Source organism: Triticum aestivum, chromosome 1B, assembly GCF_018294505.1.
Source record: "Triticum aestivum cultivar Chinese Spring chromosome 1B, IWGSC CS RefSeq v2.1, whole genome shotgun sequence".
In the NCBI taxonomy this organism is placed as follows: Eukaryota; Viridiplantae; Streptophyta; class Magnoliopsida; order Poales; family Poaceae; genus Triticum; species Triticum aestivum.
This window is the reverse complement of record NC_057795.1, coordinates 584,947,299-584,959,927: the sequence shown is the minus strand read 5'-3', so window position 1 is coordinate 584,959,927 and position 12,629 is coordinate 584,947,299. Positions and strand designations below refer to the sequence as shown.

The 12,629-nt window shown below is 44.9% G+C and overlaps 1 protein-coding gene across 4 annotated transcripts; it reads left to right on the top strand.

Annotated features, from left to right (window-relative positions):
• Positions 1 to 624: 624 nt before the first annotated feature.
• Positions 625 to 8,350, top strand: LOC123140064 (putative disease resistance protein RGA4). Of its 4 annotated transcripts, none has more exons than XM_044559808.1 (5): positions 625 to 1,686; positions 3,509 to 5,624; positions 6,035 to 7,063; positions 7,201 to 7,363; positions 7,845 to 8,350. In XM_044559808.1, the coding sequence occupies exons 1-4, from the start codon at positions 640 to 642 to the stop codon at positions 7,317 to 7,319; spliced, it is 4,311 nt and encodes a 1,436-aa protein (XP_044415743.1). In that variant the 5' UTR covers positions 625 to 639; the 3' UTR covers positions 7,320 to 7,363; positions 7,845 to 8,350. The 4 variants fall into 4 exon arrangements, with proteins under 4 accessions (XP_044415743.1, XP_044415739.1, XP_044415731.1 ...); XM_044559804.1 differs by having other exon boundaries at positions 7,840 to 8,350; XM_044559796.1 differs by having other exon boundaries at positions 7,183 to 7,363; positions 7,845 to 8,349.
• The last annotated feature ends 4,279 nt before the right edge of the window (positions 8,351 to 12,629 follow it).

Sequence of the window (12,629 nt, the reverse complement as noted above, 5' to 3'; positions counted from 1 at the left end):
ATAAACTTGAGAGAAGGCTGAGCAGTGGCAGGCTAACTAATATGCGCGAGGGCAGTTGTATGCATCTTGAGAGCCACAGGGTGCTAAAATAGTACATCATTATTGGAAAAGAAAACAATACATTCGTCACCTTAGCCTTACCATTGACCAGAGCTACCTTTTGACAGCTGAGCTGCAACGAACCTACGTAAGACCTGAACGAATCACGCCAATCAGGGCAAGAACTAATAGTTAAAAAGATAAGCAAGATCAGCAACCTGACAAACCACATTATTTAATTAATTAACTCCGTCCAGCTCTGCTGTCCGCTAGTGTTATTATGTTAAATGTAGATAGTGACGAAATGTGATGGGGGCAAATTATGTTATAAACTAGGAAGTTTCCCTTCTGTTAACAATTAGTTAGCTAGTTTCCCTTTCATTTATATACGATGGAAGCTCCTTCTTCCTCTTTACCGGGATTGATTTGCTCTCCAGAGCTGAATGAGCAAGACATCCATCGAGCCATCTAGGTAGTTCAACTTTATTTTGTCCCTTTAATCACACCTAGCTAATTAAGCTTCTTGCTTGTTTCTTTGTCTCGAGCTCCTACTGAAATTTCACCTCGCAATTATTATCACAACAGAAGACAGCAACTACAATGGCGATGGTGCTTGATGCATTTGGATCCTACCTGGGGGACTTGCTCAGGCAGGTAGCAGAAGAAGAGCTGGGAATGCTATTGGGTGTCTCCAGCGGGATAGACAAGATGGGCTATAAGCTTCGGGACCTCAAAAACTTCCTCGCCGATGCCGATAGAAGGAATATCACCGACGAGACCGTCCAAGAGTGGGTGGGGCAGCTCAAGCGTGCCATGTACGAAGCTACTGACATCCTCGACCTCTGCCAGCTCAAAGCCATGGAACGTGTATCATCCTCCGTAGATGCAGGTTGTTTCAATCCCTTGCTCTTTTGTATGCGGAACCCCTTCCATGCTCATGAAATCGGCACCCGCATCAAGGCACTCAACCACAGGCTCGACACTATCAAGGAGCGGAGCGCTGCTTTCGACTTCATTAATCTCTGGTCCTACGAGGATCATAGCATCAAGGTGCATGCCTCTCTTCATGGTAATCCTAGCCGTGAGACGTCAGGGGAGCTCGATCGGTCAGGTCTGGTTGGGGAGAAAATCGAAGAAGACACAAGAGCACTGGTGGCCCAAATCTTCCAAACAACGAAGGAGGTCAACAACAACATCATGGTGTTCGCCATTGTAGGCGTTGGCGGGATTGGCAAGACCACCCTTGCACAAAAGGTCTTCAACGACGAGGCCATCCAAAGTGAGTTCAGCAAAAAGATATGGTTGAGCGTCAATCAAAACTTCAGTGAGTCCGAGCTGCTGAGAAGAGCCATCATCGAAGCCGGAGGAGACCACCACCCAACTGGAGATGCAAAGGCCACGCTTCAGCGAACCCTCAAAGACGCCTTGATTGACCACAAGACCTTACTTGTAATGGATGATGTGTGGAACCATGGAACATGGGAGGGAGTGCTCAAAATACCCTTAGTTAATGCTGTTGCTTCAGGCAGCCGAGTCCTCATCACCACTAGAGATGAAGGTGTCGCCCGAGGGATGACAGCCACACGGCCCTACCACCACATCGACACATTAGCGCCTGACGACGCTTGGTCATTGCTCAAGAAGCAGGTTCGTATGCAATTAAATAGTATTGTCTTAATCAAGTGAATAATCAATCTCCATCTACTTATTATTAACAGTACAATGTTGTTATTGATTAAGAAAAATAGGATTCTTCCAGGTTAATATGTGCCATTAATTACGTATTATTAAATGGCTTGTAAGTACTTTATCCCTTGGAAGGTAAGATATTGTTAATAATTTCTTAGGGCTAATATGAGTTTTGCTCTTTTACAAATGTGGTTATCGCACTAGCGGTCATTGAACGTGGCATGAATGTGCACTTTACTTCGAAACAGTGGTCACTGGCCGTTTACTTGGCAAAATATTGCACCAGAGATCAACCTGAGACCAATTCGGCTCAGATGGCTAGTTGGCTTGCTGACACGAGCATTTTTCGCCTAGAAATCACACGGGACTAGCGTGAGGCCTCTGTTTTTTTTCTCTTCTGCAAAGAACCCCTAGAGTTGTATTATTCATTCATAGAAGTGCAACGATGGAGGACAAGACAGAGGAATGTTCCCCGCGGACGGCTCTGTTTGTGCTGGGGACCCAACCTGCCCCCAGTACAGTTGCCTTATGCGACAGGTTGCTCACACTCCTCACCACCACCACCTCCATTGTCCCCAGGCACTACGTTGGCAGCATCCTCCCTGATTGCTTCCACCTTCGTCGATGACAGACATGAGCTTGAAGGAGTGCACTAAAGGGGCAAAGACACACTGGTGAAAGATCATTAACTCAGTGTTTCTATTGAAATGAAAACAAACCCCCTCCCCCTGGGAGGCCTCACATGATAGCCAGGTGATATTTTTACGCTAAAAATATCTGCGTCAGCAAGCCAACTATCGGTACCGATGTGGTCTCGGTTTGACCTCGGCTGCTACATTTTGCCAATTAGTGACTGATGCACCACAGTTTTTAAGTTCTGGGACTAAAGTGCACATGTGTGCCAAGTTCAAGGCCACTGTTACAATTACCTCTTTAACTATACTGTAGCGCCAATTTGATTTTCAGTATTTTATTTATGCCTACCTTACATGACACACGTTCGTGACATTGAGATCTTATTTTGCTGAGCTTGATTAATATAATTAGAAAAAACTAAAAATTAATGAATTTATCAGTTTTACCAATGAAGATATGTGGGTTGTATATTCATGTAGTGAGTAAAATGTTACTAATTTTCAGTCAATTTTGCTCAACCAGGGATGAAGATCTAAATGCTCAGCTTCTGACCCACATATGACATAATAGAAATGATAAGTTGTTTTTTATGATGAAAAACAACAGTTTTGCTGAACCCCTACCACAAAAGCTAACTAGACTAACTCTTGCAGTATAATTTTGTTAAAAAAATTGTATGCAAATTTTACAAAGCAATATTTTTTGTAGTATTGTGCATTTTAGGTGACTGAGTGATAAGATAATTTCAGGCGACCGTAAAATAATGAACTATATAATATATAATTATCCTAAATTCAGAGTATAATTTTATATTGCAACGACAAGAGAATAATGCAAAAGTATATTTTTGGAAGAAAACAATCCATGTTGGAAAAAAGGAAAGAAAAATTGCTTTGTTGATATAAAGTATATATATGTATGGTACACATGGGAGTCATTGCATGAATCTTTGTTATAGGAGCTAGATAAGTAAGTACAATTATACTCTGAATACTTTCTGAACTTTGAATTTTTTTTATAATCAAACACACCCTGGCAAATAGATGGCTATATCAACTAGTCCTCATCTATTAAGAGGTATATTTGAGTGAGCTTGATATGTAGTTACTTAACTCTATTGGTCCGCTGAACTGCATGTTTCCAGGTACTCTCAAGTGAGATAGATGAAGACCACATCAATAAGCTGAAGGATGTCGGATTGAAAATTATACAAAAATGTGGTGGTTTACCACTTGCCATCAAAGTAATGGGAGGGCTCCTGCGTAGAAGGGGTGAGCTACGTCATGACTGGGAGCATGTTTTGGATGATTCTAAATGGTCAATAACTGGAATGCCCCAAGAGCTCAACTATGCATTATACTTGAGCTATGAAGATATGCCTTCTTATTTGAAGCAGTGCTTTTTATACTACTCTCTTCTCCCTAAAAGTAGAAAGTTTCATGTGGATCAAGTCATTGCCATGTGGATCAGCGAAGGATTTATTCATGGGAGCTCAAATGATTTAGAAGAATATGGAAGAAATTACTACAATGAGTTGATATCTAGGAACCTTATAGAGCCAGATAAATCGTATGTTGGTCAATCTTATTGTAGCATGCATGATGTTGTTCGTTCATTTGCTCAGTATATGACTAAAGATGAAGCACTCATAGCTCACAACGGAGACACCGATATTCTAACTAAACTTCATTCACAAAAGTTTCTTCGGTTGTCTATAGAAACCGATCGACTGCAATCAGGTCAACTAGACTGGAAATCATTACAGGAGCAGAAATCGGTGAGGACATTAATCTCAACTATTCAGATCAAGATGAGGCCCGGTGATTCATTGGTTACTTTTTCTAGTCTAAGGACTCTACATATAGTATCTGCAAATGTGGTTTCATTGGTTGAATCATTGCATCAGTTGAAGCACCTGAGGTATTTGAAGCTAGTAACTGATATATTTGTACTTCCAGTGAACATTGGCAACATGAAACTATTACAATTCCTTGACCTTCGTGGATGTGAAAATTTGGCAAATCTTCCTGATAGCATTGTGAAGCTTGGCCAGTTGAGGTTTCTTGGCCTTGCTGACGTATGTATGATACCTAGAGGGTTCCGTGGTCTGACAAGTATGAGGAGACTACTTGGGTTTCAAGCCCACATGGATGGTGATTGGTGTAGTTTGGATGAGTTGGGGCCTCTTTCCCGACTCAGAATAATTGAATTAATTCAATTGGAGAATGTATCTTTAGCTTCGTTTGCTGCTAATGCTAGGCTTGGTGAGAAAATGCATCTTACCAACCTATTCTTGTCCTGCACCAGCAGGCTGGGAGATGATGGGTTGGTCAAAGAGAAAGAAGGTGTCTCTGCTGAAGAGCAGAAAAGAATCCAGAAGGTGTTCGATGAGCTCTGCCCTCCGCCCAGTATAGAAAATCTTCGTATCCCCGGGTATTTTGGCCAGCAACTGCCGAGTTGGATGATGTCGAGGTCAAGGGTGCCCCTCAACAACTTGAAGTTTCTATCATTTTATGACCTGGCTTGTTGTACCCAACTTCCCAGTGGGTTGTGTCAGCTCCCCTGCCTGCAGTTGCTTCAGGTCGACCGTGCTCCATGCATCAGACGTGTTGGAACCGGATTCTTGCAGGCAGAGTCGACTCCATTTCCGAGGTTAACCGAGATGAGCTTAGAAGGAATGGTGGAATGGGAGGAGTGGGAGTGGGAGGAGCATGTAGAAGCCATGCCCCGTTTGGAGAAGCTTTGGCTCATTAATTGCAAACTGAGGCGTGCTCCTCCTGGCCTTGCCTCCAACGCACATGCTTTGAAGGAATTATTTGTAGAAGACGTCCAACACCTCAACTGCCTTGAGGGCTTTTCTTCTGTTGTTGAGCTTACAGTGTGTGGAAGCCCTGATCTGGAGAGGATAACCAATCTGCCCAATATGCAGAAGCTCACAATCACCGATTGCCCAAAGTTGAAGGTGCTAGAGAGTATCCCTGTACTTGAGAGATTGGTCCTGGAGGATTACGTCATGGAAGAACTCCCAGAATACATGCGATATATAAAGCTAAGGCATTTGCAGCTGCTCTGCAGAATATGGTTGCTATCTTCTATAGCCGCAGGACAATCTGGTCTTGAGTGGGACAAGTTCAGCCATGTGGAGCATGTCCAGGCATATACGCCTGACGGAGACAACCAAAGAAAATGGTATGTGTTATACACGAGGGGAGACAACTTCAAGTTGGATTCAAATATTAGCAGCTCCATGATATTTTCAGGTACAGAAAATCAAACATATGAGATTTGTCTTAGTTTGTTTGAGCACTCTGACTCTGGTAATTTATAAGGTAGTTTTATTTTATCTTCTGCTTTTCATCCATATATATTGCACAGAGACTGAATATATTCCGCACATTTTTTTGTTTCGCATGACTAGCTGTTTAAGATGACATATAAACATGGATGTTAAGTTGTTCCAGACATGCAACACTAGTTGTACGTGTGGGTTGTTTTATGGGTACTTTCTGATTTGGTTGCACTTCCTCGTATATGTTGCAAGTATTTATCTTTTTTTTTCACTTGTTCTGCTAGTTTTACCTTGAGTTCAACAAATGTTGAGTTATATGTTAGTTCTTGTCTTGCAAATTAGAGATTATGTAACCAGTTCTGTATTTTTCTTGCCATGCAGATAGATTATCATCTTTTATGGTGGACACAGAAGGATTCGTGGCTGTGTACAAAATGAGAAGAAGTACCTTCAGTCACGTCTGCAGCTTGGTGAGGATCCCAGTTTTTGAATATATGATGCCTTGGGATCACACCTTTATTGATGGGAGAGTGCTATCTTTACAAGATGGAGTGGCCATTGCTTTGAGGATGCTGAACTCTGGTGAGTCACCGGTTACTGTAGGATCCTCCCTTGGTGTGAACGAGTCAACTGTATTGATGGTAACTCGGATATTTGTTGAGGCTTTGTGGGAGCGAGCATACCACCAATTCAACTATCCTGGCTCTGCTAAAATGGAGAAGATCAAGCGCAAGTTTGGCAAGATCCATGGCCTGCAGAACTGCTGCGGTGTTGTACGTACAGCCCACATCACATTTGGATCACAAAACTGTGACCATGAGGAGAATGACGGCTTGCTAATGCAAGCCGTCGTTGATCCAGATATGAGGTTTACAAACATTTGGTTGGGACTGCCTGGTAGCATGAACCAATCAAGCCTTCTGCATGACTCTGGACTCTTCATGTCCTGTGAGGAGGGTACTTGGCTGAATGGTAGCAAGTTGAATTTATCAGATGGATGGCAAGTTGGAGAATACATAATTGGTGATGCAGGATACCCTCTTCTCCCCTGGCTCCTCACACCTTACCACCTGGAAGACAAGGACTCCTCTGCAGATTTCCCTCCTTATCAAGCCGAGTTCAACAGGAGACACTCTGCAGCTACAGATGTTATGTTGGCCGCGCTCACAAGGTTGAAAGACACTTGGAAGGTCCTAGACAGAGAGATGTGGCGCTCGGCCAGTTCGTGTCGGCTTCCTCAAATTATCTATGCATGCTGCATTTTGCATAACATTGTGATAGACTTGGAGGAAGAGGCCGCAGATATGCATAGCAATCAGGAGAATTACACTGAGCAAGTGCGACAGGTGGCAGAGGAGGATGCTGCCAGGGTGAGGGATATACTGTCCCAGCACTTGATCGAATCTGGAGGTAAATTAACACAACTGTACGCTGACTGCTCCCTCTTAATGTGTTTGCTCGAATGCTTTGTCTATTTACTTGTTTTGTAAGTCCCTCCTATTGGCTCCATTTTAATTTCATCTGCTTAGTCCACACAATGGCTGCAGAGGGGAAGCAGGAAATAGTAGCAGTTGCATCCTGTTCAGGAAATAAAAACAAGGAAACAAGGAGCACGCTGACGACAGACATCAGATCGAGAAAAGGAGAAAGTGCACGATATAGCTAGCTAGAAAGATCAGATCAGACCGTCGTCTCCACTTAATCAATCGGGTACTGTTCCATTTTCTCTGCTTCGCAGTTGTTCTTCGTTTTTAGTCAATTCTTTTAACATGGCGCTAATTAATTAATGCCACTGGGAAACATCAAATCCCTTGGTGATATGTTAAACTACTTGGAAAGAAACTAAGCCAATTCAGTAGGCCTACCAGCAATAGACCCATTGCCTATGAACTGGCTGGATCTTATGTAACTATTTCCCTTTCTGTATTGGCTATTTGCTCTGGTGGTTCATTCATTCGATAGGATGCATGGTTTGGACAGTTAAGTTAGCAGCTCTACACTATTATATAGTACTACCTGGCAATGGAAAACCTTGACATGCTTAAACTCAGCTCAGCTGCATTGCATAATCATATAGTATTTCATCTACTTTGACTCCTGATGTGAGCAGCTGGAGCCTGGAAGTGGAACTAGCCGGCCTATATCTTTATTCTACCGCCTGCTTACATCAAGTTGCATGAATGCAGCGCAGGCCCTGGCAATGGAGAGATGACAAAAGTGATGCTGCAATATGAATTCAAAGTTGGATTGCCAGCAAGTTTGCATGCGTGGAGAAAACACAGTTAGTAGTGTAGCTGCATGGAGAGTAAAGACTGTTTGTGATTTCTATCATTTCAGGTGCTTGCTGCAACCTGAAGAATTCGCAAACGTAATGGCAGTGATGTTTACACATGACAGGTGTTTGGGCATGAAATCATTCGGTTGTACAGTAGCAGGGAAGCTGTTAGGATATGCCATGGTAATGAATGTGTTGGCTGTCCCTACTGTACTTGGGGAAGAGCAGGGTGTGTAGAGCGTTCTGTGACAGTCGAAGATTACCTGATTTGCCACCTGCAAGGAAGGAAGGAATTGTTTTGTACCTTGCCAAGTGGTTGTGGTTGTAGAGGAGAAGCTGTGGGAGGTGTGTGCTGCCAAGATGAGCTACTCGCCTGCTCTACTCCCGGATAGAGCTGATGTCCATTGTTGTGGGGCCTACATATTAGTACATGTTCAAAAAAAAAAATATAGAAACACTCTACAGACCTCACATACATGCACATACACGTCCTTAAAGACGCACACCCTATCCCTATGAACTTATTAGAATCCCGTCTCTAAACAGTCGGCGCACTCCCTTATTCTTTCCATTGCTGGACTAGATTTTCTGGCTGTGGATAGAGCTGTCGCGACAAAGAAAATTGTTTGCGGCATCAGCAATTTCATATAGAATCTATATAAAAATTGCTGATGGGCTGTGGATAGAGTTGCCAGCCAAATTTGAGCCGGATTCGGACACCTCACACCTCTCACCTCTGTCCATATGCCCAAGCAACACTGCTGACGACACTCATTCACGAAGAAGTTAGTTACTGCACCTGCACGGCCGCCTAGTAGGCAAGAAGTAAGCAGCGTCCCGCGATATCACTGGTAGTGGGCGTGGGATAATGGATCTTTGGAAATCTAATTTCCCCTTGAAGCAAAAGTTTCCGCTTGGATGCGCTTTATGATTGCTCTTGTTTGTTCGTAGTGGATGCTCCTCTATGCGGCACAGCGTAGCGTAGTGAGGCAATGATCGGTCAAAAGAGACGATTCATAACAAGGCGAGAGAGATTCAGCATATTTTGTTAGTGGCATGTGTGGGCAGCCTTTCTTCGGCAGTCTGGTTGCTGCCTGTTTGTTTTGTTTTTGCAGCTCTTGTGTTGTGAGTTTGCGACGCTGCCCTTCCCACTGAAACTCCTGCTTTTCTATATAAAGCAGAGCATTTGGCCTTCTCTCTAAAAATGTAGGCAGCTACTAGAAAATTTCTATATTTGGGGTGTGAGAAGCGTGTCTTGACCGTGTGATAAGATAGCGTTTTATTATATCACAAATGGAACTCATGCTTACGGAATCGCTCTATTTTCTTGAGGTGTGTAATTTGGTAGCTTGTATGCCCCAAGGAATAAAATTTACTGCCAACTGCCAAGTGATTATTTTTCTTGTTCAACTATAGGTTTTTACGAAGGGAAACGTTTCGAGCCGGCGCGCCGGCCGAACCTACAGCCGGTCGCGTCCGCGCACTCGCTTAATTGTTGTTGCTAATAGGCCCACTACTCATCCCTTATCCTCTCGTAGCTCTTCTCCCAGCCACTCATTTGCTTTTCTTCCTCCCACATCTAGTCTTTCCTCGCCCAAGCACTTAGGCAATGGCCGCCCACCACACATCAACCAGTCCACCCCCGCTGTTGGCAGGTGAGGTCGTCGGCGTAGCGTCGGGGGCTGGGACCGCGCGCCGCGACCGGCCACGCCGGACAGCCACTTGCCCTGGGGCGACGGCCTGGCCGTGTGCCACCACACCCCGTTGGCGTCCGGCGTCGCGCTGTAGGCTCCGACGAGGCCGTGCTATGAACAGCGACCGGTCACCGGAGTAGACGCGAACCATAGCGGGCATGTTGCAACCGGCCTCGGCGGAAGCTGGAACCGCGTTGTGGCCTGCTGCAACAGTACATTGAAAGAGCTGCGACGGGGGCGGGGCAAAGTGCGGCGATGCGCCAAGGATGCTGGAACCGGCCAACTTTTTGCTGGAACCGGCGACGTGAGGTGTTGCAACCGTGGCAGCCAAATGTTGGAACCAACAGCCGCGTTCTCCAGCAGGTTTTATTTTTGCTTCAACCAGCCATTTTTTGCTGGAACCATGGAGCATTTTTGCTGGAACCATCTATATTTTTTTGCTGGAACCAGCATTTTTCTTTTACTGGAATTGGCGGGTATTTTTTTTATGCGGCCAGTGAGAATTTTTGCTTCAACTAGCCATCTTTTATGCTGGAACCATCTATATTTTTGCTGGAGCCAGCGTTTTCCAGAGATGCATTTTTTCTTTTTGCTGGGATCGAGAGCTTTTTTGATGCAACCGGCTAGAAATTTTGCTTCAACCAGCATTTGTTTTTGCTGGAACCAGTGATTCTAAAGCTGCGACAACTGAAGCTTTTTTCAGAGCAATGGTGGCCACCGCGGCGAGCCGCTGCAAGCATGGTCGCTGGGCTACCAGAACTGCGGTCTTTGGGGGGGGGGGGGGGGGGGGGGGTGGAACCTGGGAGGAAGGGCGGCGATCCGGCGAGCGGCGGCAATCTGGTGCATTTAAAGGTCGGCCGTATCCTGATTTGAGATGAGGAGGTGGGGAAGAGAGAGTCGTGCACGCGGGGGATGCGGGAGTGGGACGGGATGCTTCCGATCTAACGGTTTCTACGCATCGCATCGAACGCCTAGGGTTGGACCGGCCCAAAGTTTGGGCCGGCGCACCGGCGCCTATTGGTGCCCTTTTACGAAGCAAAATATGTGCAACCATTTCAGTAGGTGTGGCAAAAATATGTCTTCCACTTTCGGTGTCTAACAGAAAAAATTCAAGAGCAGAGCCTGATATTTTTTTCCTGCAAAAAATAAATCCTGGCAAGTATATTTCTCATCGTTCTTAAAAATAACTTATTACACATGGCCCCACGTTGTGCCCTTAGCAAGTTGAGTCTGTGCATATATAGACCAGCAGGCATGTGTCCAATCCCACCCATAACCAACCAAAGCAAGTTCAACAAAATGTCACCCACTCAAACCAAGAATAGCTCTCAGGATTTGCTCGAGGCTCAAGTTGACCTTTGGCACCATGCATTGGGATTTGTCTTACATGGCACTCAAATGTGCAATGGAACTGCAAACCCCTAACACCGTCCAACACTATGGTGGGGCTATGACCCCTTCTGAGTTCACCGCAAAGATCGGGCTCCATCCATCAAAGATTCCCCGCTTACGATGGCTCATGCGGGTGCTCACCGTATCAGGCATTTTTGTTGTTCATGAATCCACCACGGCAGACAGGAAGGCTGTTTATGTGCTTACCCCAACCACTTGCCTCCTCGTTAGCAATGAAGTTAAATTGAATTTATTTCCTATTCTGTCGTTGCTACTTGATTCAACTGTCCTTGCCCCCTTTTTTGGCATGAACTCATGGTTCCTAGATGACCTCTTGGCCAGGGAACTTGAGAGCCTGCTTCACAATAGAGTTTAAATGCATTTTATTGAAGCCCTTGTCAGTTCTCACCCAACCAAATATGAGCTCATACATCTTGTTAAGCACAAAGTTGGACAAGAACGACTGACATTTCATCGACTTACCCTTGCTAGATACCCTTGCCTTCCCAACCTTGATGGCTGCCTTATGTGCAGCAACAAAAGTAGCATTTGACACCACCAGCACAAATGCTAGGCTACGTAGTAGGCCCCTCGAACACATCCTTATTCAGAGGCATGTGCTCGTCGATCGAAGGCTGGGAGTCCTCAATATAGGACGACAAAACTTGGTTCTCGGACTAGACAATGGCCTTACGAAAGTCTTGGGTGCTCATGTCCTACAACATTAGCATTAGGACTAGTGGAACAAGGTACACATGAACAGTAAGAAAGACTACTAAACATGAACAATAAACATGGTACACATGGATCGCAAAGTTCAACATAGTTAATGTGCTGAAAGCATACCACTGAGTTCAACATACTATACCATTGAGTTCAACATACTACCAAACCTACGTATTGATGATACTTGCAAACTAGCACACTACACATGGTCTGATTCATAAGCTTGTGCGACATCTATCATAGTATTATCGAAACCAACGTTGAAAACAACATGAACATCATTAAAGCCTACAAGCAAAACCTAGCATGCTACCAATCCATGCATCACCACTATCTACCACAACGTCACATGCTCATAGATCAATAGTCTTTAATGCTACCACATACTCACAGATCTACTACTTCTACCACTTGCTTATAGATCTAAGCTTGAATGAGTAAGGGGGGGGGGGGGGGGGGAGTGATCGAACTTACAACCATCAGTAAAGCCGAGTGGAAGCGTTAAACATGTCGGAGAAGAGGAGGAAGACAAATCACCACCGCCGTCTACTGCTGGTCACAGAAAAACGCGCTTACCTGCTTGTCGGTGAAGAATCCGTGCGGGATGAGGAGCTTGAAGGAGGAAAATGGTGGTAGGGGTTCTGGCGGAGAGTTGTAGGGGACTAAATAAGGTCCAATTCCTTCCACTGCTATTTTGGGATGCCCGAGCTCGTGCCATCCCCCTGCTCGCATGAGCTCGGCTTCGCATTCCCCTCCCATGCACGTCGTGAGCCTGACTAAGTGGAAACGACCGATTCGATCGTTCCTAACGGGCCTGGCTGTAGATACTTTAAAAGCTTTGCTACATCTATTTAATAATTCTTTTTTTCACGGGCATATATGTAATAAT

Excerpts from the sequence above, each read along its gene's own strand:
- LOC123140064 (XM_044559796.1), top strand. The coding sequence starts at position 640 with ATGGCGATGGTGCTTGATGCATTTGGATCCTACCTGGGGGACTTGCTC. Across the intron at positions 1,687-3,508 it reads GGTCATTGCTCAAGAAGCAG|GTACTCTCAAGTGAGATAGA; the intron begins GTTCGTATGCAA and ends GCATGTTTCCAG. Across the intron at positions 7,064-7,182 it reads GCACTTGATCGAATCTGGAG|TCCACACAATGGCTGCAGAG; the intron begins GTAAATTAACAC and ends TCATCTGCTTAG.